The sequence below is a fragment of the Ovis canadensis genome, chromosome 4 (genome assembly GCF_042477335.2).
Source record: "Ovis canadensis isolate MfBH-ARS-UI-01 breed Bighorn chromosome 4, ARS-UI_OviCan_v2, whole genome shotgun sequence".
In the NCBI taxonomy this organism is placed as follows: domain Eukaryota; kingdom Metazoa; phylum Chordata; class Mammalia; order Artiodactyla; family Bovidae; genus Ovis; species Ovis canadensis.
The window spans coordinates 23093632-23115262 of NC_091248.1; the positions used below are offsets into that span (position 1 = coordinate 23093632).

The following is a 21631-nucleotide window of genomic DNA, read 5'->3' on the forward strand; positions in this document are numbered from 1 at the left end:
AATGTCATAAAGACAACAGAACTCAAAGCACAATCATGAGAGAGCCCTTTGTATTTTAAAGTGAGATTTAAATAATAGATTTAGTAAACCCCCTTTTATAGTTTAATCTTTGAATTATAAGAAAATTTGGGGTAACAACTACCTGATCTTAATGATAGTTCAATAATTCTGTTTTCCTTTCACACTTTTATTTTTTTTTAATGTGTTTTGTGAGATTTGTGTCTATGGAATACATGATTCATACTTAGACCTAGTGAATATACCCATTTATATTAAATCTTTGAGTCTTAACAATGTTTAAAATGTAAATTCTAACAAATTTTGGCTGACTTAGAAAAAACAAGTTAGTTTAGGATCTTAATACCAACTGGCTATAAGTGCCCTGTAAGATAAAAGTCAACATAGTGAAACGGACTGTCTCCTTCAGTAAGTTGCCTTAGGGAAAGCCATACATGTTTTTAAAAGATAGACTTTTCAAAGAGAGTCTATAAATTGAGGTTCTGTGTATAAACGAATCCAAGAACCATCTCACCAGTGTCAAGAACAGATCTGAGTCAGAATGATGGAGAAAAATAATAAAAGACATTTAGTTTTAGAATTCTTGCAAGATTTTTTGGATGTTTTGGCAATTAAGAATTAGTTTATGTCATAATTCCTGGGTTGGAAATTCAAGAAGAGAGAGGTGGAAATCTATGCTGAGAGTTTACGCAGATCTCTGCAAAGACACTATAACAGGTCTCCTTGGGTGGCTCAGTGGAAAAGAATCCTTCTGCCAGCACAGGAGACACAGTTCGATCCCTGATCCAGGAAGATCCCACATGCCACGGAGCAGCTGAGCCCGTGCACCAAAACTGTTGAGTCTGTGCGATAGACCCTGGGACCCACAGCCACTGAGCCACATGCCACAGGCGCTGAAGCCTGCACGCCCTACAGCCCCTGCTCCGGGCGCAGCAAGTCACCGAAATGAGAAGCCTGGGCACTGCAGCTAGACACCAGTCCCTGCTCCCTGCAGCTACTCAGAGAGTAAAGCCTACGCAGCAACCAAGACCCCAGACACCAAAAACGAATACATAAATAAAATGAATTTTATAAAGACAATATAATAGATTCTTAGGTGATGCCTCAGAGTAAGGCAGGAATAGCATAGTCCAGGCTTTTTTTTTTTTTTCCCAGCTTTCTTAATTACTACCAGGTGCTGAACTAATCAATTTCCCTTCACTAGGAATTCAAAGATCAGGTTCGGGAACTCAAAGCATAGTAAGCCAAGTTCTCACTTTATACTCTTAACCTATGAAAGTGACACAGAGGTACCAGTCCAACCTTACAAAGTTTAGTTTTAAAATACCTTAGATCTAATCCAAGGTTTCTCATCCTGTATTATTCAGAGCGTGATGTCAAGCTGTTGTGTGTGTGTGTGTAATCCCCAAGGTGGGAAATACTAGGTAAGACTAGTTTTAAAAGGGTTCCTAACCTCAGGACTTCTCAAAGATTTCATTAGGCTAACATGGGTCTCCAGAAAGGACATAGAGTATGGCCTTTTCCCAAACTTAGTTGAACGTTTGTTTGTTTGTTTGTTTTTCACAGAACGTCTTTGGGGGAGGATGTTGTATTTCACAGAAAAAAATTAGGAAATGCTGATACAACAGAGCTTAAGCTGTGTTATAATCTCCAGTATTCAACAAAGACAACGCAATCCTGCCACCCACAAGCCAGCAACAAACAACTCGCCTGAAAGCTCCAGGTCTGCCTGATTGCACTTGGAGCAACTGGCGTGTCCATGTGCACCCGACTGTAACTGGCGCTGGTAACTATCCATATTCAACCTGATATAAGCAGTCTGGAGAAAGGGCTGATAAAACAAGATCTTTGATATAAGAAAACTTGACTGGTTCTGCAAGGCTTCCTGATAAGTGTAAGGACCTTGGCGTTTCAGAAAGCCCTGTGTCCTGGGAGTCACCTCAAAGGCAGCTGCCCCCTCGCCCATCACACACTGCATGTTCCTGGGGAACCTGGCACATCACACACTGCATTTTCCTGGGGAACCTGGCACTAAGCCATTCCTAGATGACCTGCTTCTGGGTCGGGGTTTCCTGCATAGCAGAGCAGCTTCCTTGTTGCAATGTCCTGAAAAATCAGCCCTGGATGCAAGGATTTATTTTAGAAAAAAAAGAAAATTTGACTGAATCTGATGCTTGAAGAATCAGTATCAAGGAGGAATTGGGTTGTGTTTATAGTTTATACCTGATTGAAATATTTTTATTATCAAGTTCATAGTAGTTCATACTTAAATAATTTTTATCTGGATCTCAAACCCTTCCACTGTATATGAGAAAATAACGCATTTTAGAGTCAAGATATGCTGCTCATATTTTCCCTCTAACATTTTATTATCCACTGCCTTCACCTCCCCAAAAGACTTTCCATAACACTAACTGTTCTTGGCTACAACCCTGAATTGTTTGCTTTTAAGGGTTTCCTCTGTATCACGTAGGTTTGATAAATGAAATAACATATTAGTATCAAAATAAATAGACAATCTAGGTTTTTTCCTTCTGTGACAGCCCAGAGGGGTGGGATGGCTTGGGCAGGGGGGGCCGAGAGGGGAGGGGATCTCTGTATACATAGTTGATTCACTTCTTTGTACAGCAGAGACTAACACAACATGGTAAAGGAATTATATGCCAATAAAAGTTTTTAGTACAAAGAATGATAGTTACTCAAAAGAACATGCGTACTGAGTCACTCAGTTGTGTCTATCTCTGTGCGACCCTCTGGACTGTAGCCCACCAGGTTCCTCTGTCCATGGGATTCTCCAGGCAAGAATACTGGAGTGTGTTGCCATGCCCGCCTCCAGGGGATCTTCCGTAACCAGGGATCAAGCCCACGTCTCTTGTGACTCCTGCAGTGGCAGGCAGGTTCTTTACCGCTAGAGCCACGTGGAAAGCCCTAAAAAAACATGGAAAGTGTTAAAATAAGTGTCTAATGAAATTTAAGCCAAACAAGGCCATTTACCCTGTAGCTCTTCCTTTAACACCTCTGGTATTCTTAACTATAAACTAGAGAAAATTAACTAGTTCCTAGACAATATTTTTTGTTCCTTCCAGCTCCATGATTTGGAAAAAAAAAAATGACTTTTTTTTTCTCTTTTTCACTCTTACTGCTCTTCCGAGCCTCCTCTCCAGTAAACTCCCCTGTCCAGTGGAAGATAAAACAAGCTCAAGAATTTCAAAAGGAGAGGTCAGGACGAATGGAGGAAGGAGCATCAACATAGATGCACTCCCACGTGCAAAGCAGAGAACAGGTGAGAAGCTGCTGTGTAGCACACGGAGCCCAGTCTGGCACTCTGTGATGACCTGGAGGGACAGGATGGGCCGGGGGGAGGGAGGCTCAAGAGAGCGGGGATATGTGTATACTTATAGCTGATTCACATTGCTGTACGGCAGAAACCAACAAAACATCTTAAAGCAATTTTCCTCCAATTTAAAAAAAAAAGTAAAAGAAAGTCAAAAGAACAACTTTTGAACCAGTACAATGTGACCTACTGTGGGGGACAGAACTGCCTTCTGCCAAACTCCCTGTGCCCCACCTCCTTGGGGAGAAGAGGCAGAGCTTGGAGTGATGGTGCACGTTCAATGCATGTGATGCTTCTTGGTAAGTAACACAGTAGAATGAATTCATGTTTCCCAAGCCCGGGCACCATGAATGACCTCGAGAGAATAGAACATAAGACAGAGACATCTTTACACGAGCAGAGTGGCAGAAGAAACATGGCTTGATAAAGTTTCTAAGCATGGGATGCTATCAGCAGAAGAAAGAGCATCAGGGTGGGAAGCTGGAGAAAAGGGTCCCTGGGAGACTTGTGGAACGGGATGCTGGGGGAGAATGAATGGCTATGAACCGTCAGTGCTCAAAGGACCTCAGAGAGCACCTGTGCTTCCCACCCTCCTGTTCAATATCATTTTTCATGAATTATTGCCAACACACACACAGACACACACTCTCTCAGTCACCTATGATACCTGTTGTACAGCACATTATGATACCGGTTGCATTTTCTTTTAAAAATACTAGAAATCCAGAAATGGTTTAAGACAAATGTGAGCTTTAAGAATTTACTGTATCCATGGATAGTTGAAAAATAATAACATATGTATCTGAGACAAATACACTTCAGTTTGTTTCAACCGGCGAAGATAGAACAGCACACTCTTTAGAGACACCAACATACGTGATGATGAGATTCACAGTGCCCTGTCAGTGTGCAGTACAAGTGACGCTCACCTTAAGTAGTGCCCTTTCGCTGTTTAGTTGCCAAGTCATGTCTGACTCTGTGACCCCATGGATTGTAGCCTGCCCCTTCCCTGTCCATGGTATTTCCCAGGCAAGAATACTGGAGTGAGTTGCCATTTCTTACTCCATGGGATCTTCCCAACCCAGGGCCTGAACCTGTGGCTCTTGTGTCTCCTGCATTGGCAGGCTGCTTCTTCACCACTGAGCCACTCTTTACATCTAGACTATAGGTTTTTTGTTTCTTTAAATATTCGTTTTTTAATTTATTATCTGGCTATGTCGGATCTTAGTTGCATTATCCAGGATCTTCCTGTGAGGCGAATGGACTTGAGTTTTGGCAAGGGGGCTTAGCTGCTCTGCCTCATGTGGGATCTAATCCCCGACCAGGGATCAAACTAGAGTTGCAAGGCAGATTCTTTACCACTGGACAACCAGGGAAGTACTGTCTAGACTAATGTTTAAGCTTCCCCAATGACACTGCCCCAGGTTCCCTCTTCCCCAGTCATCCTGAAGCCACTGGTTGAATCACTGCAAACCTCGGAAAAACTCTGGGGCTCTTAAGAGTATTTGTGAATATTGATGAATTGAGCTTGTTTTCAGTGGGAATGTTATCCAGATGGAATTATCTTTTAAGATCCATCCTATGCATTATATGAGAATGAAGAATTTTACTTCCAGTTGAGTCTCCTGCTTTACGATTTATTAATAAATGATTTATGAATGAAGGCTTTGTGTTCAGTCATCTCAACTCTTGGCAGGTTGGTGGTCTGATCCATTCTCAGGAATTAGGTGATCAATTCAACTGTGTAGATCTGGTGACCAAGTTGATTAGACAGCAAATGATCAGGCCAAATATAAATTACCATTTAGTATCAACTACTATGACAATTTTAAAATGGAGTTGACATCAAATGTTTAATAAAGTGTTCAGTATAGAAAAGAACACAACAATTACTGTCTAGCATCAGACTCACCTGGATATCAGACTCAGGAAGGCCTAGGTGGGGCAAGAGAATTCGAATTTTTAACAAGTTCCCAAGGGCTGCTGCTAGTTCAGAGATCACACTTTGAGGAGCACTGCTGTTTAAAAGAGAAAAGAAAAAGCTATATTTTCGTTGAATTTAACATATCAAACTGATATGAATTATAACAATATTGTTCAGCCACCCCTGAAGCCACTCCCCGCTCATGTGGGGAAAAGTCAGCCTCCACAGCTCCCTACTGTCTGTATAATGTAGCCCAAATGTTTTCAGTTCAGTTCAGTTCAGCCGCTCAGTCGTATCTGACTCTCTGTCACCCCTTGGACTGCAGCACGCCAGGCCTCCCTGTCCATCACCAGCTCCCGGAGTTCACTCAGACTCATGCCCATTGAGTCAGTGATGCCATCCAACCATCTCATCCTCTGTCATCCCCTTCTCCCCCTACCTTCAATCTTTCCCAGCATCAGGGTCTTTTCCAATGAGGCAGTTCTTTGTATCAGGTGACCAAAGCCTTGGAGTTTCAGCCTCATCATCAGTCCTTCCAATGAATATTCAGGACTGATTTCCTTTAGGGTGGACTGGTTGGATCTCCTTGCAGTCCAAGGGACTCTCAAGAGTCTTCTCCAACACCACAGTTCAAAAGCATCAATTCTTTAGTGCTCAGCTTTCTTTATAGTCCAACTCTCACATCCATACATGACCACTGGAAAAACCATAACTTTGACTCTGGGCTAACATTTTCTCCTGCCATAATATCTCAGCCACACCCACCCCGTCTCTCTCTTTGGCAATTTAAGCACTTTGGAGCTCCTGTCTCTCACATCTTCCATCCATCTCACCATCAGATCCCTCCCCATCTTTTCCACTGGCTGGCTGCTCTCGTGTGTTCTTTGAGCTTGTGTGTGTTTAGTTGCTCAGTCGTGCCTGACTCTTTGCGACCCCATGGACTGTAGCCCCCCCAGGCCCCTCTGTTCATGGAATTCTCCAGGCAAGAATACTGGAGTGGGTTGCCATGCCATCCTCTAGGGGATCTTCCCCATCCAGGGATGGAACCTGTCTCCTGCAAGGCAGGCGGATTCTTTACCATCTGAGTCACCAGGAAAGCCCCTCCTTCAGCTTAGGGATGTGCATTAAGGGAACTGATCATCTCTGTGCCCTGCTACACTCTCCTACCTGTAAGGCTAGGCCAGGTCTTGTCTAGCTGTGTATTCTACTACCTAACAGTGCTTCTAGGACAATAGGAGCTTGGTAAGTATTTATTTAAAAAAATGAATGGATAAACAAAAGACAGAAAATAACTGTAGAAAAGGATCCCAAGAGACAGTCTAATCATAGGCCCACAAATCCTAGGTAGAATTAATAATACGGTGGCATTTTATTGATAAAATGAATCACTGGTTAGACCATTACTTGAAAATATCTTACAGGAAAACAACAACGAGGATGTAAGTGGGCTGAATTGTTTTGTTGTTTTGAACTGGCATCCCGCTGTTCTGCATCTGAGTGGCAGATCACTCTGCAGCCCAACCCAACTGGCCCAGGTCTGACCCTTGCACACTTCCCCCGGAGCCGTGGGCGTACCGGCCTTTGGAAGCCTCCTTGAAGCTCCCCAGGGTCCAGGCTGCCCCCAAGCCCAGCTCTGCCCCGAACCCCCTCTGGAGTCTCAGGCATCCAGGACTCTCTCCTCCTTCAGAGACTAGTAGGGCTCTGAAGTTTTTCTCTCGTAATATTTAATGGGTAGTTTCCCTTTGCTTCTGTTTCTGGATTGATAAAAAGGAGAAAAAGGAGTTTGACTACAGAAAAGATAGTAACAGCGGACTGTAGGTCTGGCTTTACTTTTTAAATGCTATCGAAGTTTGTGTTTGGTTGTGGTGGTTTTTCTTCATCTGACTGCGACCGGGCGAACTTCTCGGGGGAAATGGCGCGCCCGAAGCCCGCCAAGCCCAGCCTGAGAGCTCTAGGATTTGAGAGTAATATTTTAAATAAATATACAGATACAAACTCGAAGGAAGCCGTGCGTTCCTTAAGTCACAGGAATCTGTTCGGATCGAGGTGCTCGGTCTGCTGTTTGTAACCAGCGTTCAGAGCAGGATTTTTAAACACGAAAATGGATAAAAGAAAAGCTAAATCGCGCGATCGGCCGACTCCTATTCATGATCTCCAGCAGCATATGGGATCATTCTCCTACTTGTCCGCGCCCTTTCTTCCGCAAAAGCAAAAGCAACCAAGCCTGTCCCGCTTCATAGCAAACCCACTCTTTGTGCCCGAGCGGTGCCTCGGCCACCGCTCCCCCTCCCGCCGCCTCCTTCTCCCGCCCGCCGCCGACTTTCGCTCTGGGAAGCAGGCGGCGGGCGCCCTTTGCGCCGGGAAGCCAGTGCAGCGATTGGGCGACGATCCCTGAGCCTCCAGTTCCGCGTCGGTTTCAAGGCTCCTCCCTTCTGGTGAAAGACAGACTGCGGGGCGCCTGGAAACCGGTCGGAGGGCGCGCGAGGGAGAGGAGAGCAAGCGAGTTGAGGGATTGACACAAATGGTCAGGCGGCGGCGGCGGAGGAGGAGGCGGAGGCTCGGGGGGGAGCCGAGACTGCTGGGTTGCCGAGAGTTGCGCGCTCTACCCGGCCGCCGCCACTAGCGCGGCGCCGCTTGCCAGGAGCCAGCCAGCCGAGGGCCAGGAAGGCGGGACGCGACCCTCGGCGCGCCCGAGCCACCCGGGCTCTCCCCGCAGCCCGCGCTTCATGAATCGCAAGTTTCCGCGGCGGCGGCGGCTGCGGGACGCGGAGCGGGAGCCGGGGGAGCGGGCCGAGCACGGCTCGGGCTCGACGGAGGGCACCGGCGGGGAGGAGATCGCCCCGGCCGCAGGGGGAGCATCCTCCCGCCGCGAGACAGCCAGCCTCAGCCGAGCGGCGCCGAGAAAGTATGGCTGAGGAGGCGCCTAAGAAGTCCCGAGCCGCCGGGGGAGGCGGCGGCGGCGGCGGCGCGAGCTGGGAACTTTGTGCCGGGGCGCTCCGCACTGTGCCGGCGGCTGAGGGGAGCGGGGACGCGGGCAGCCGCCGCCGCACACCGGCTGACTCCCGGCGCTTGGCACGCCGGCTGCTACTACTGCTTTGGCTGCTGGAGGCTCCGCTGCTGCTGGGGGTCCGGGCGCAGGCGGCCGGCCAGGGGCCCGGGCCGGGGCAGCAGCCCCCGCCGCCTCAGCAGCAGCAGAGCGGGCAGCAGTACAACGGCGAGCGGGGCATCTCTATACCGGACCACGGTTACTGCCAGCCCATTTCCATCCCGCTGTGCACCGACATCGCGTACAATCAGACCATCATGCCCAACCTGCTGGGCCACACGAACCAGGAGGATGCGGGCCTCGAGGTGCACCAGTTCTACCCGCTGGTGAAGGTGCAGTGCTCCGCCGAGCTCAAGTTTTTCCTGTGCTCCATGTACGCGCCCGTGTGCACCGTGCTGGAGCAGGCTCTGCCGCCCTGCCGCTCGCTGTGCGAGCGCGCGCGCCAGGGCTGCGAGGCGCTCATGAACAAGTTCGGCTTCCAGTGGCCCGACACGCTCAAGTGTGAGAAGTTCCCGGTGCACGGCGCCGGCGAGCTGTGCGTGGGCCAGAACACGTCGGACAAGGGCACCCCGACGCCCTCGCTGCTGCCCGAGTTCTGGACTAGCAACCCGCAGCACGGCGGCGGAGGGCACAGGGGCGGAGGCTTCGCGGGGGGCGCCGGCGCGGCGGCTCGAGGCAAGTTCTCGTGCCCGCGCGCCCTCAAGGTGCCCTCCTACCTCAACTACCACTTCCTGGGGGAGAAGGACTGCGGCGCCCCCTGCGAGCCGACCAAGGTGTACGGGCTCATGTACTTCGGGCCAGAGGAGCTGCGCTTCTCACGCACCTGGATCGGCATCTGGTCTGTGCTGTGCTGCGCCTCCACGCTCTTCACCGTGCTCACCTACCTGGTGGACATGCGGCGCTTCAGCTACCCCGAGCGGCCCATCATCTTCCTGTCGGGCTGCTACACGGCGGTGGCCGTGGCCTACATCGCCGGCTTCCTGCTGGAGGACCGGGTGGTGTGTAACGACAAGTTCGCGGAGGACGGGGCGCGCACCGTGGCGCAGGGCACCAAGAAGGAGGGCTGCACCATTCTCTTCATGATGCTCTACTTCTTCAGCATGGCCAGCTCTATCTGGTGGGTGATCCTGTCGCTCACCTGGTTCCTGGCGGCCGGCATGAAGTGGGGCCACGAAGCTATCGAGGCGAACTCGCAGTATTTTCACCTGGCCGCCTGGGCCGTGCCGGCCATCAAGACCATCACCATCCTGGCGCTGGGCCAGGTGGACGGCGACGTGCTAAGCGGGGTGTGCTTCGTGGGGCTCAACAGCGTGGACGCTCTGCGCGGCTTCGTGCTGGCGCCCCTCTTCGCGTACCTGTTCATCGGCACGTCCTTCCTCCTGGCCGGCTTCGTGTCGCTCTTCCGCATCCGCACCATCATGAAGCACGACGGCACCAAGACCGAGAAGCTGGAGAAACTGATGGTGCGCATCGGCGTCTTCAGCGTGCTCTACACCGTGCCGGCCACCATCGTCATCGCCTGCTACTTCTACGAGCAGGCCTTCCGGGACCAGTGGGAGCGCAGCTGGGTGGCCCAGAGCTGCAAGAGCTACGCCATCCCCTGCCCCCACCTGCAGGCGGGCGGCGCCCCGCCGCACCCGCCCATGAGCCCCGACTTCACAGTCTTCATGATCAAGTACCTTATGACCCTCATCGTGGGCATCACGTCAGGCTTCTGGATCTGGTCCGGCAAGACCCTCAACTCCTGGAGGAAGTTCTACACTCGGCTTACCAACAGCAAACAGGGGGAGACCACCGTCTGAGGCTCGGGACTCAGCCGGTCGCCAGCCCTCGGCCTGGTCCCAGCCTCCCTGGCCCTATGGAATCCTAGCCAAGTCTGGCTACTCTCCCTAGCCACTCACTGCTTTTAACAAGGCTCCTGCAAAAGCTTCTGTCCCCGGGGGTGCACAGGGATCCGAGGGCCCAACTGCCAGAGGCGGGGGGGATGGACAGACCTTTTTTGCTCTGGTACCAGGACTGTATGCTTTTATGACTTGTAAATAGCCTGTGTAAGATTTTTGTAAGTATATTTGTATTTAAATGACCGGTCACGCGTTTTTCTTTTACTCTCCTTGTTTGTTTGTTTAATTTTAATTATTTCGGGCGGTTTGACCATTTTTCCTTTTAGTCCTTTTCAGAGCAGCACAGAGAAAACCATAGCGCAGCGCTGGGAGCTTCTGCCTGGTGCTGGCGCGCCCCTCCCTGCAGCGGGTGGGGAGAGCCTGGGCCGCGCCGCCTGGGTCTCTACACCCCTCCTCTTTCTGCTCCCTCCCTCACCTTCCTTGCTGGGGTCGGGACTCTTCCAGGTACAGAAATCCACAAAGCTTCCACATCGGAAGGTGGGCCTGGGCCGATCCCAAATCTGCTCTTGTCCGGAGACAGATTGCCAAGACGGGCCCTTAGACTCTCCCAAGCTGAAATTTTCACTGTCCAGAACCTTCCCCGGCTTCTAGGAAGCCCACGGATGTGGGCAGGGGCAGCCCCGGGCTCCTTGGCTCAGGCCTCCAACGCCCAGACACTCCCTCCTTCCAACAAAGTTGGTTAGAGGGTGAGTGGGGTAACCAATGCCAAACTTTTTTAAGTCTCATTTTTGGTGGATGAGCTCATTTCATTCTCTAGCGTCTAAAACCTGGTATGGGTTTGGCCAGCGTCATGGAAAGATGTGGTTACTGAGATCTGGGGAAGAGGCATGGAGCTTTGTGTGGGTGGGGAGAGACAATTCTAATTGCATAGGATGCCTGGCAAACTGCTTCTGAAGACTGAGAGCACCTCTGTCTAGATTTCCCTTTCTGAAAAGTGGAAGCACTAGGTCACCTGGAAAGCTTTGTTAAGGAGCTGATAATCTTTGCTTTCCTTAACAGGAGAGCAAGACGGTAAACTGAGTACGAAAACTTGAAGGAGATTTCAGTGTAATGGATGTCCTCAAAATGAAGTGGTACTTTCTCATTTCAATCAAATAATAATCAGACATATGTCAGAAAGTTTAAAATGTTCATTGTACACTTGTACATTGTGACATATTATTATGATCATTATTCAACAACACATTGTGAGGGAGGAACAATCCACATCACTAATAATAACCTGGTAAGATTCCAGGAAGTAAAGGAGGTGGAATAATTGATGGGATTAGCCACCGAAATAAACAAAATATGGGCATGTATGCTAAGCGGAGAATGGGTGCTGCAGGTCTGCTGCACTAAATCCTGTGTGTTCCTTTTTGGATTTACAGAAATGTGCCCAGTGTAATCTTTCAAAGCCATTGAAAAATATTCACTTTAGTTCTCTGTGAAAAAGAGGAGAAAAGCAATCTTCCTGATTGTATTGTTTTAAACTGTTAAGAGTTTTATCAAAATGCCCGTACTTAGGACATAAATCTATCTATGTCTGTCATACCCTAAAATGACAATGCTCGTTGAATTTGGTATGCATTTATTCTGTTCACTATCACAAAATCATCTATATTTATAGAGGAATAGAAGTTTATATATATATATATTACCATATTTTTAATTTCACAAATAAAAAAAAATCAAAGTTTTGTACAAAATTCTATGATTTTTGCGCCTGAAAATAATAGAGCTGTAACTGTCTGCACTATGCACTAGCTGTCTTTACATTTTATAGTGTCTGTAGCCAAACCCACAGTATATAAATTCAGGAATTCAATGAAAAAGTCTATCTTTAAACCTTGAGACCAATCTTTCCAAAAAATTAACTGACTTCCATTATAGCGATTGATGATGTGAAGTCCCTTGAAAAGATCTGTTTCCATGACAGTAACAATATAACAGAAGTTTACAAATTATTTCCTTACCTACAGAAGAGTATTAAGAAGAAAACTCTAATTTTATTGTAGCTTTTTTTCCGTAAAGAATAAATTTACATAACTTTCTATAATATGGAGGTTGATTTTTAAATCATCAGCCATCATCTTTGTCACAATTTTTATGAAGTATCATATTTGGATATTCTAAAACCATAAACAGGCAATCAATAAATGGTTAACTGTGTGTTTATAGGCATTTTAAGCAGCAGTTAGGTGGATAAGGCTGTTTTGTTGTTTGTTTCTGAAGACCCATTTTTATATTGTTCAAAGAACTTGCCCTAGAGGAATTATCTGGTTGGTTTACTCTTAGAATTTCTATAAATGTATAATATGTATAGTGTAAATAAGCATATATCTATGTCTATGTATAAAATATACACATATACACTAATTTTTATAAATTAAAGATACAAAGTTTACTTATATATTTTACAATATGGAAATAAGGTTATAAGAAAAGGAGAATGCCAGATGGAAAACCTCAAATACCTTTGGAAAATAAGTCTCTTATCCCTGTATGCACTAAAAATACCTATATTAAATTTTCCCATGAAAACATTTTGTGATAAAATGACAAGGGGCTGAAATGAAGACCTTTAATACAATAGAGTTAGTTTCATGGTTGTAAGCCAGTTGTGACATAAGTCATCGTCATCATTTTAAGGCAGATGACAAAATTAAATCTAAGTGAAAATAAGAGCATTCAATTTCAATTACCAAGGTGCAATTTTATGTTTCTTTTTCTTTGTTACATTAATCTAGTATTAGACAATATTGAAGAAGGTTTTATTGTATAGGCACACAAAAAATAACAATGCTTAGGCTAAGTTAAAAACATCTTCTCACTAAATAATTCAACAGATAATTTCTGGAAAAAAATTTAAGATTATTAGTCTCTATCCAAATAATAAATATATAGCATTCTTATTATGGGTGTCCTTAAAATGATGTAACTATAAATTTAATGCAGACAGCTTTTATAATGCTAGCTTTAAGCGATTTTAAAAGACATTTTTAAGTCACCACCAGGCTTTGTTTTTAGAAAACAACTTTTAAATTGTGTAGCATATAAAAAAGCTAGTGTATTCTTTTGTTTCTTGTGCAGTGATGGCAAAATAAGACTTGCCTGAAAAACCATAAGGCTACTGGGAATATGGTCCCATTAATATGCTGTTTCCATGACAAGCCCTATTTTCAGATTATTCGGTTTGCCTATTTTATTTTTTTAAGCCAGCTATCAATTGGAGTCAATTTTCCCCTTTATGGTTTGTGTGCTTGGTTCAGCTTTTGTAGTAAATCTATGCATAGTATGAAAGCTTTCTAATGCTCTGTTTAGAAAAAAAAAAAAAAAGCCAGTTTTTCTTACATTTTGTGGGGGGCAGAAAGTCATATTTTTAATCTCAAAGCCAGTCAGTGTCAAACATATGCAAAACAGCTGGATTGGATTTTTCAGTCTATCTGAGGCAGTCACTTGTTAGCCTGAGTTGGTCTTGGTTCTTTTGTCTCTCAGCACTGAAGCCTTCCGCTGTAGTTGCATCATTCTCAAAGTCTAGCAGTGAACTAGGAAAGGAGACCACGGTGAGGAGTTGATGGCCAATTAAAAAAAATGCCTAAACCACAAACCATTTCAGGACTTGAGTGACTTAAGATCACTTTCCATGGTACCATGTTTCGATCCTGGTACATATTTATTTTTTTAAAGGATGTCATATTTTCAGTGTGTATTTGTGTTCATCTTCAGCTGCTCTTGCGTTTATTGCTTTCTCATCCATCTGTTGGCTGTAAGCCAGATTTTATGTAATGTACATGCAATTAATTGAAACCAGTGTTATGGCACTGGATAGCTCTGATACATTTCTGATTATAATGTTCTGTGTAACTGGGGCCTAAGAGATAATCAAAATGTGATCATCACATATGTCTTGAGGTGGACACTAGTAATATTGTCAATAAATACTTCATGGAGAATATTAATACAAACATAAAAGTCTTGCAGGATTAAGCTGTAGAAATCAAAATGAGATGTGGACTACATATAAGAGTTCCCCAGTTACATTACTAAAAAGGAATTGCGATACAACCTTAAATTCAAGACTTATTTTAAGACCCTTTCATTTGAAATAGGGTCTTACAAGGGAGGTGCCAAACATGATAAGGTTAATTCTGGTGACTACTAGGATTTATATCTATATTTTGAACTGTTGGCAGATACCTTTAGAATTTGAGAAACAGTTTTTGAGCTTCATGACTCAGAATTCTGTAAAACTTCTGGGGCTTAAATATTTCTATTCAGTTTGGTCATAACTTTGACAATGGATGGATAAAACCATAACTATAGTGACAAAACAAATTATTGGTAACGTGGTGATAAAAAGAGAGACTCCAGACTAATTTTCTTAAGTTTTATCATGATCTGTGGTGACACGTGTCTCTACTACATTACAGAATCAAGTTCCTGTTTAATAACACTTCCAGTGGGGACTTTTGTTTATAAGTTGGTTTGGGAGCCTAATAATGGATCAGGTAAAAGGATTTATCACAGAAATCTTTCTCATGTAATGGATAGAATCAAGTATAATCTATATCTTATAATGAACACATAATAAATATTCTGAAGGTTATCATCGGTTTTATAAGTCAAGCTGATTCTTAAAATTGTTTGAAAAGATAATATAACATTTTCCAAAAGCAGTTTCTCTGAATAATTCCTTTTAAGATAGTGATATTCTAAAAAGGTATAATTTTGAGTGATAAAAATAACACTGAATTTTCTAAAGGAATCATTAATATACTAGTTGAATGTCATATTTATATAATTAATAATCCTAAAAGCAAAGTACCAGAATAGCATTGATTTGCACATTTTATACACGCATGCTACTTTTTAAATCAATTTGCTTGAAGACAATTTTTAGCTTTTAAAATTGTTATTTTATCTTTATATTTCATATAAAGATGATCTCAAGAAATTTCATTCACAATATGGACTTTCAAAACATGTTCACAGGACTAGAGTGATTACCATGAAAAGGAAACACTATTGCTGTTTCGAGATAGTTCTCAGTGGCCTGGATTTCTTTTCTTTCCTTTTTAAAATCCAAGTATCCTCTAATTTGTGGATATCTCCATGTTTTAGATCTCTTTACCTATTTGAATTAAATTTGCAGAGGAATAACTGCAGGATCCCCCCATAGACAAAGTGTGGCCTTTATTTCTTTTCAAGTTGGCAGCGTGTCCTTGCTTAAATGAAGCACTCAGAGACAGACTGTTCTCTTGCCCTTGGAAATGCTCATCTTCACAAACACAGCAGCAAATACCTGGAAGTCATACAGGCTAGTTAAATGTATATTCCAAATGCTAAGTGCTACTTGATTGTTATAAAACAGAGAGTTCTTTTACTTTAAAGGCAGATTTAGATACTGTTCTTGACCTTATCTTTCCAGCTCTTGGAAGATACTTTCTAAAAGTTGGCTTCAATAAATATTCTGTCAAAAACTCATAAGTCAGACTAGGTACCACTGTTTGGGTTTGTCCAGGACTGAGGAATTTCTCGGGATGTGGGATTTTCAGTGGTAAAACCAGGAAAGTCCTGGGCAAAGTGAGATGATGGATCAAATTGTGCTTCCAAGATAGAGTAAAAGCTGTGGCAGTCACCAGTCCAGCATTAAAACTATTCCACTGTTCATTCATTCATTACTAGATGAAAAGCCAGTGAGTACAGCCCTTTGTAACTGATCTCGACAGTGAGTAGCAATCACCAGAGGCTGAGTGGAACATGAAGGTATATTGGAACAAACCACACTGATATCTTGGCCATTCTGCCTCTGCCTTCTGAAGAAACGGGGCATAGAGATAGAAACTTAAGTGGCCACTTAGAGCCCTGTTCTTGCTGCTTATGAAACCAGGTCAAGTAGCTATTTTTATAAAAGACTCTCAAAAGTATTCCTTTGGAATACAATGGTTTTTTTTTTCTTTTCTGATTGATGTTAGAGTTTATCAGATTGTAAGGAACTGTCAGACTTTTTCATATGGTTTTATTTCTTTTATTTTTCTGTCAGTACAGTCCACTGTAATGAGATTACAAACTCAAGCAGGGAGCACCCCGATGGCTATACATCAGCACTTAATTGTCATGCTTCTTCTCAGAGGTAAATAGGTTTAGAACCCATGTTTTCCCCCCAAATGAAAAGTTGTACCTACAAGAATGAAAAAGAATAAATACATTTAAAATTCTATGGTGATTATTGGGAGTTGGAAGAGGTAGGGTGTGGGCCAGGAAATCCATGGCATTCTCACATCTATTTGCATGAAACTCTTCAAATTGGTCTACCCCTTTTTATATCGACTTCATCCTTCTTGTCATCCTTCTGATTCATCCATTCCTATCAATCTTCTTGTAAATACACATAAATTTTCACTGCCTTTGTTGCTGAACCAAAAGACTATTCTTGCTATCTTTGAATTAAACTCGATGTAAAGAAATAAAAAGATGTGCAGATAATGTAATTATTTCAGGAGGTACCTACACATTTGACTCTAAAGCCAAAGTTCTCAATAGGGAGCGATTTTGGCACCAGGAGATATTTGGCACCATCTGGACTCCTTTTCCACTGTCATAACTGGGGGGTAGAGTTACCATGGGCATTTAGTGAGTAGAGGCCAGGCAGGATACCAGACATTTCACAATGCACACAGCAACCCCTAACAACCAACAACTATCTGATTCCAAGTGCCAAAGTTGAGAAACGCTGCTTTAGAGGGATACTTAAAACTGTGAGCATGTATTTTTAAATAATTAAACATTATATTTATGAAATAGGATTGAGAAAAATACAGATTTTCTTGTGCCCGCAGCATGGGCTTCACTTTTGACTTGCAAACATTGTAAACACTGTTGAATAGCCTGATGACATTGTATCACAGTCATAGTCAATGTCTTCATCTGCTTTAGGCTGCTGTAACAAAATACCATGGACTGGGTGGCTTAAACAACAGGCAGCTATTTCTCATACATAGTTCTGAGGTCTGGAAAGTCCAAGATCAAGATGCCAGAGACAAATCTCCTGAAGTATGGAACCCTCCCTCCAAATACCTACACGGTGGGGATTAAGATGTCAGCATATGAATTTTGTGGGGAAGCAAACATTCAGCTCATAACACTCAATAAAATAAATGCTGCTTTTATTACTTCAATCTAGACAAGGACACAGAGTATCATAATTTTAGTGGGGAAAAAAATCTGTAAATTAGTTTATTGGGAAATCTCTTTAAAGAGTTAGCATTATTATTATTCTATTCTATTATTCTTCATATTTCACATTTCCAGTTTCTTTATGCAGGTCCCTGCATCACTGAAGGTTCTTCTACAGAGGAACCTGGTTCCTCCCAGGTTTGGCCTGGGAGGCAGAACACCTGGGTCCAGTCTGGACTGGGCTAAGCACACTGGAGTTCCTTGAGTGAGTCTGACACACAGGATTTCAGGAGTCAAATGAAGACAGTAATGAAATAATAGACTGCAAACCCTTTTGTAAACAGTGAAGTGTGAAAGTCGCTCAGTCGTGGCCGACTCTTTGCAACCCCATGGACTGTAGCCCACCAGGTTCCTCTGTCCATGAGATTCTCCAGGCAAGAATACTGGAATGGGTTGTCATTTCCTTCTCCATATAAACAGTGAAGCTCTGTACAAATCCTAGGGGTTTCCACTCTCTCACACTGAGCTAATTAAGGAGGAGATTGAAACATCTTGATGATTTGGCTTTGCCTGCTCCCTTCCACTACTTTTGTAAAAGGACGTTCCAGTCACTGAAGGGACTCAAGGAGACTGAGGGTCTTTCTGCAGTTTTCTTGGTCACAGTCCTCTGACTTTATCACTACACTTGGGTTCTCCAGGACACACACAGGATTTTCTCCAGTTTTTATGAGACTGTGGTTCAATTTAGGATAAACTGATCTGCAGTGCCTACCGCACTGAATGGGGTTGAGTCCTCATGAGGAGAAAGAAGGGTTTTGTTTGAGACGGCTGGTGTGGGGCAAGAATTTGGCTACAGGAGTGTTTGAAGGTCAGAACCGTAGGAAGGTTAACAATATGGTCCAGGTCCAAAAGTGACAAATTCACACGCAGACACTCTGGCTTGGGAGGCCTCACAGAGCAGCACAGGTGCCTCAGGAACTGTCAGTCCCTTCATTAATGAAGCTGGGGTAGATGTGTGAAGCAGCTTGAGACAGTCTGCTTGATCAAGACAGACAGGTTGGGGTCATTTGGACTGGAAGCGGTGAAAAAGAAAGGGATATAATGCAAACCAAAGCCAACCAATCTTTCTCAGAACTGAGTCTCATGGGAGTAGATAGAGTGGTAGCTGAGTGGACACATCTGGTGAATAAGGCCGTAATCCTGAGTTGGAAATATGACCTTTCATCTTCCTCTTTTTCAAAAAAATCAATTTCAAGATAATAGACTCGTGGGCACAAAGAGGTTGAATGTCATCTTGGAAAGAATTTTGGATTTGCAAGACGTGGTTTGAATCTCAACTAGCTCTCAGCCTCAGATACATTTATCTAAAATGGTAGTAATAACTTTTTACTAATTCATCTGGCTGTTGGGAGGATTAAAGAAATAAAGTATATTACAGCATTTTAAACAGGTGGCTCAGAGGTAAAGCCTCTGCCTGCAATGAGGGAGACCCGGGTTTGATCCCTGGATCAGGAAAATCCCCTGGAGAAGGCAATGGTAACCCACTCCAGTACTCTTGCCTGGAAAATTCTGTGGGCTACAACCTACGGGGTCGCAAAGAGTCGGACACGACTGAGTGACTTCACTTTCACTTAAGCACTAAATCTACAGGTGTTAGCCTTCCTCTCTTCACTGTATATTTCTTTTCTCTCTTTTTCTTTATTGCCTGGAGAATCCCGTGGACAGAGGAGCCTGGTGGGCTGCAGGCCATAGCGTTTGCAAAGAGTTGGACACGACTGAAGCGACTTAGCACACACACACCGCTACCTATTATTCTCCCCTCCTCACTTCCCCTCCTCACTCTTCCCTCCCGCAATTCCCTCCCCTTCCCTTCTTCCTTCTGTAAGTTATGTTTATCGCTGATGGAAATTGAAAATGCATAGTGAAAACTAATATATTGTTCCTGCATCCTTTTTCCAGGCTAAGCATGTTTTGCAAGACTTATTCAGATAAAGATTAAGTTAATGGGCAACCTTAAGGTTAAGTGACACAAATAAGGTTCTGTATATTAATGAACTAGTGATGTTGCTCTTATAGCATAAGTGCATTTTTCTGCATTCCATACCCACCGTGGGAGTCACCGTTTCAAATTCAGTTTCTTTGTGGATGCTAACAATTCTGACCTAATTGGTAGGTTGCACACTTGGGTAGCATGGCAGCAGTTCTTCAGGGCTACTCTAAATCATGACCAGGAAGAGAATCATATCTTCCTTTTAGAAATAAGCTGCTCTACCAGACTGCTAACTAATTGAATTGCAGGAGTCCTTTGTCCCTGTTGCCTATGTTGCCAAAGGGAGCTTATTCGATAGTGATTGTGAAAATGTTCCTTTGATGTTACTGGAACATACTGAATATATTTTAATGCCTGAAGTGTAGCAGGGTTGAGGGCTTATATGGGCGCAGTTGGTCATTTCATTATCTCATTATTTTTTTTAATATAGAAAGGGCAGCTGGACATTCTAGTGCCTTGGTGACCCCCCCCCCACCCAGGGTCTAGAGTATTGGTTTCTTGTTGCCGCTGTAACAAATTACCATACACAAAAATACAAACCTGCTGTCTTACAGTTCAGAGTGTGGCATTCACTGGGCTATGAATATCAAGGTTTTGCATGGCTATGTTTCTTTCAGTAGGCTCTAGAGGAGCATCAATTTTCTTGCCTTTTCCAACTTCTAGAGGCTGCTCCTGTGGCTCTTGACACCCTTCTCCCATCCCCAAACCAGCAATATTGGATCAAGCCTTTTCTCTCACTGTCTGACTCTCACCAGCTGGGACTGGTGCCCTGACTTCAAGCACACGTATGACTAGATCAATGCAGGACAAGGCTCTAAGAATTAGAGTGTTTGAATTCCACCTGCCACGTCTACGTTTAGATGTTGGAAATAGCTAGAGGATCTTTTTTTTAGAAGAAGAAGTATTCCTATCGTATTCTCATTCTTTACAATTCCAATTTTTAGAAACTGGCTTCCTAAATTCCTTCTGTTCTTCATTTTGTCCTCTCAAAGTACGTTTCTCTCAGTGGTCAATTCCTCACAGATTGCCCTACACCTCATTTTCTGTTAAGTAGGCTGCACATCAGTTCTCATCCTCAAATTCTACCAGATTTCCTTATATTCCGATGTCATCTTTCTTCATGTTTCTTGCTACATATCCTCTTGTTTGCTACCCTTTTTGTTACCCTATATGTCTTCTCAATACATTTCCCGCTAGATTCATGTTTTATGTCTGTCCTAGAAATAGGTCAGAAAGAGACAATGATTGACTAATGTCAAACATCTTCTTCCAAGTGAACAATAATATAATCCCACTATTTTTTAATTGCAGGTGATAAAATTCTATAATTTTCATCAGAAACACACCTGTCAAAATGATTGTAGTTTTGCCCTTTAATGAAGCACTGGATGTGAGAAACGGTTTACCTAATTCACCCCATTTCAGATTAATTTGATCTGTATTTCTAGCTGTGACTAAAGATTTTAATTCTTTATGAAGTTACCACCATGTTCATAGAGAAAATTTGTTCTCATCTTTAAATTTAAACATTTTGTTGAAAAAGAAAAATTTCAATTGCCTGGGTTGCATTTTTAGACAAATTCAGGTAATGAGCACGCCTGCCCTAATTTAAAATGTTATGTTGACATTTTGGAGGAGAAATTTCTCTAGCATTACAAATGCATCCTCAAAAACGTTCTCTAAAATATGACTTTTAGCCTACACTAAAAACAAACTACAAGATTTTTTTTTTTCTATCTAGACTTAGGGCTAAAAGTACATATTTTCCTCCCATATACATATAAATATGTCTGAAAAAATATGCCTTTTTCAGCAAGTTATTTAAGAAGAAGGATTTCAAATGTTCATATTTATTCCCAAATATGCATTATTTGCAAGCATCTGAATTTTCAGGGATAATATAGGGATACAGAGAATTTCTCAAAATCAATAATGAGTTAGCATGTACAAAGTTATGATCAAATACATTATCATTTATCTCTTTTAAAATTTACACCATTCATCCTCTCTATATTTTTTCCCCAAGTAGAGATAATTTGATGAAAGTTCATTTGAATGCAGCAATTGTTCTATAAAGATGTTTTTAATAATATACAGCTTCATTAGAGTCAAGTTGAATTAATATAGGCAGTATAGGGTGTGTTTGAAGATCTCAGATAAGGCAAGTTATAATGAAAATTCATTCAATGCTAACTGAAAT

General features: G+C 43.5%; 2 protein-coding genes across 2 annotated transcripts in view; both read left to right on the forward strand.

Moving 5' to 3' along the window:
- Positions 1 to 2174, forward strand: part of CDK14 (cyclin dependent kinase 14) — a 720213-nt gene extending 718039 nt beyond the window's left edge. The window contains exon 18 of the transcript XR_011256569.1: positions 1585 to 2174. The gene's annotated coding sequence lies outside the window, so the exon portion shown is untranslated. The remainder of the gene's footprint in view (positions 1 to 1584) is intronic.
- A 5542-nt stretch (positions 2175 to 7716) lies between these two features.
- On the forward strand, positions 7717 to 10405 carry FZD1 (frizzled class receptor 1). The gene has a single exon (XM_069587333.1). It carries the CDS (start codon positions 8184 to 8186, stop codon positions 10122 to 10124), a length of 1941 nt encoding a protein of 646 aa, XP_069443434.1. The 5' UTR covers positions 7717 to 8183; the 3' UTR covers positions 10125 to 10405.
- Positions 10406 to 21631: the final 11226 nt, after the last annotated feature.

What these genes read in the sequence shown, in the direction of transcription:
- FZD1 (XM_069587333.1), top strand. Translation starts at nt 8,184, where the DNA reads ATGGCTGAGGAGGCGCCTAAGAAGTCCCGAGCCGCCGGGGGAGGCGGC.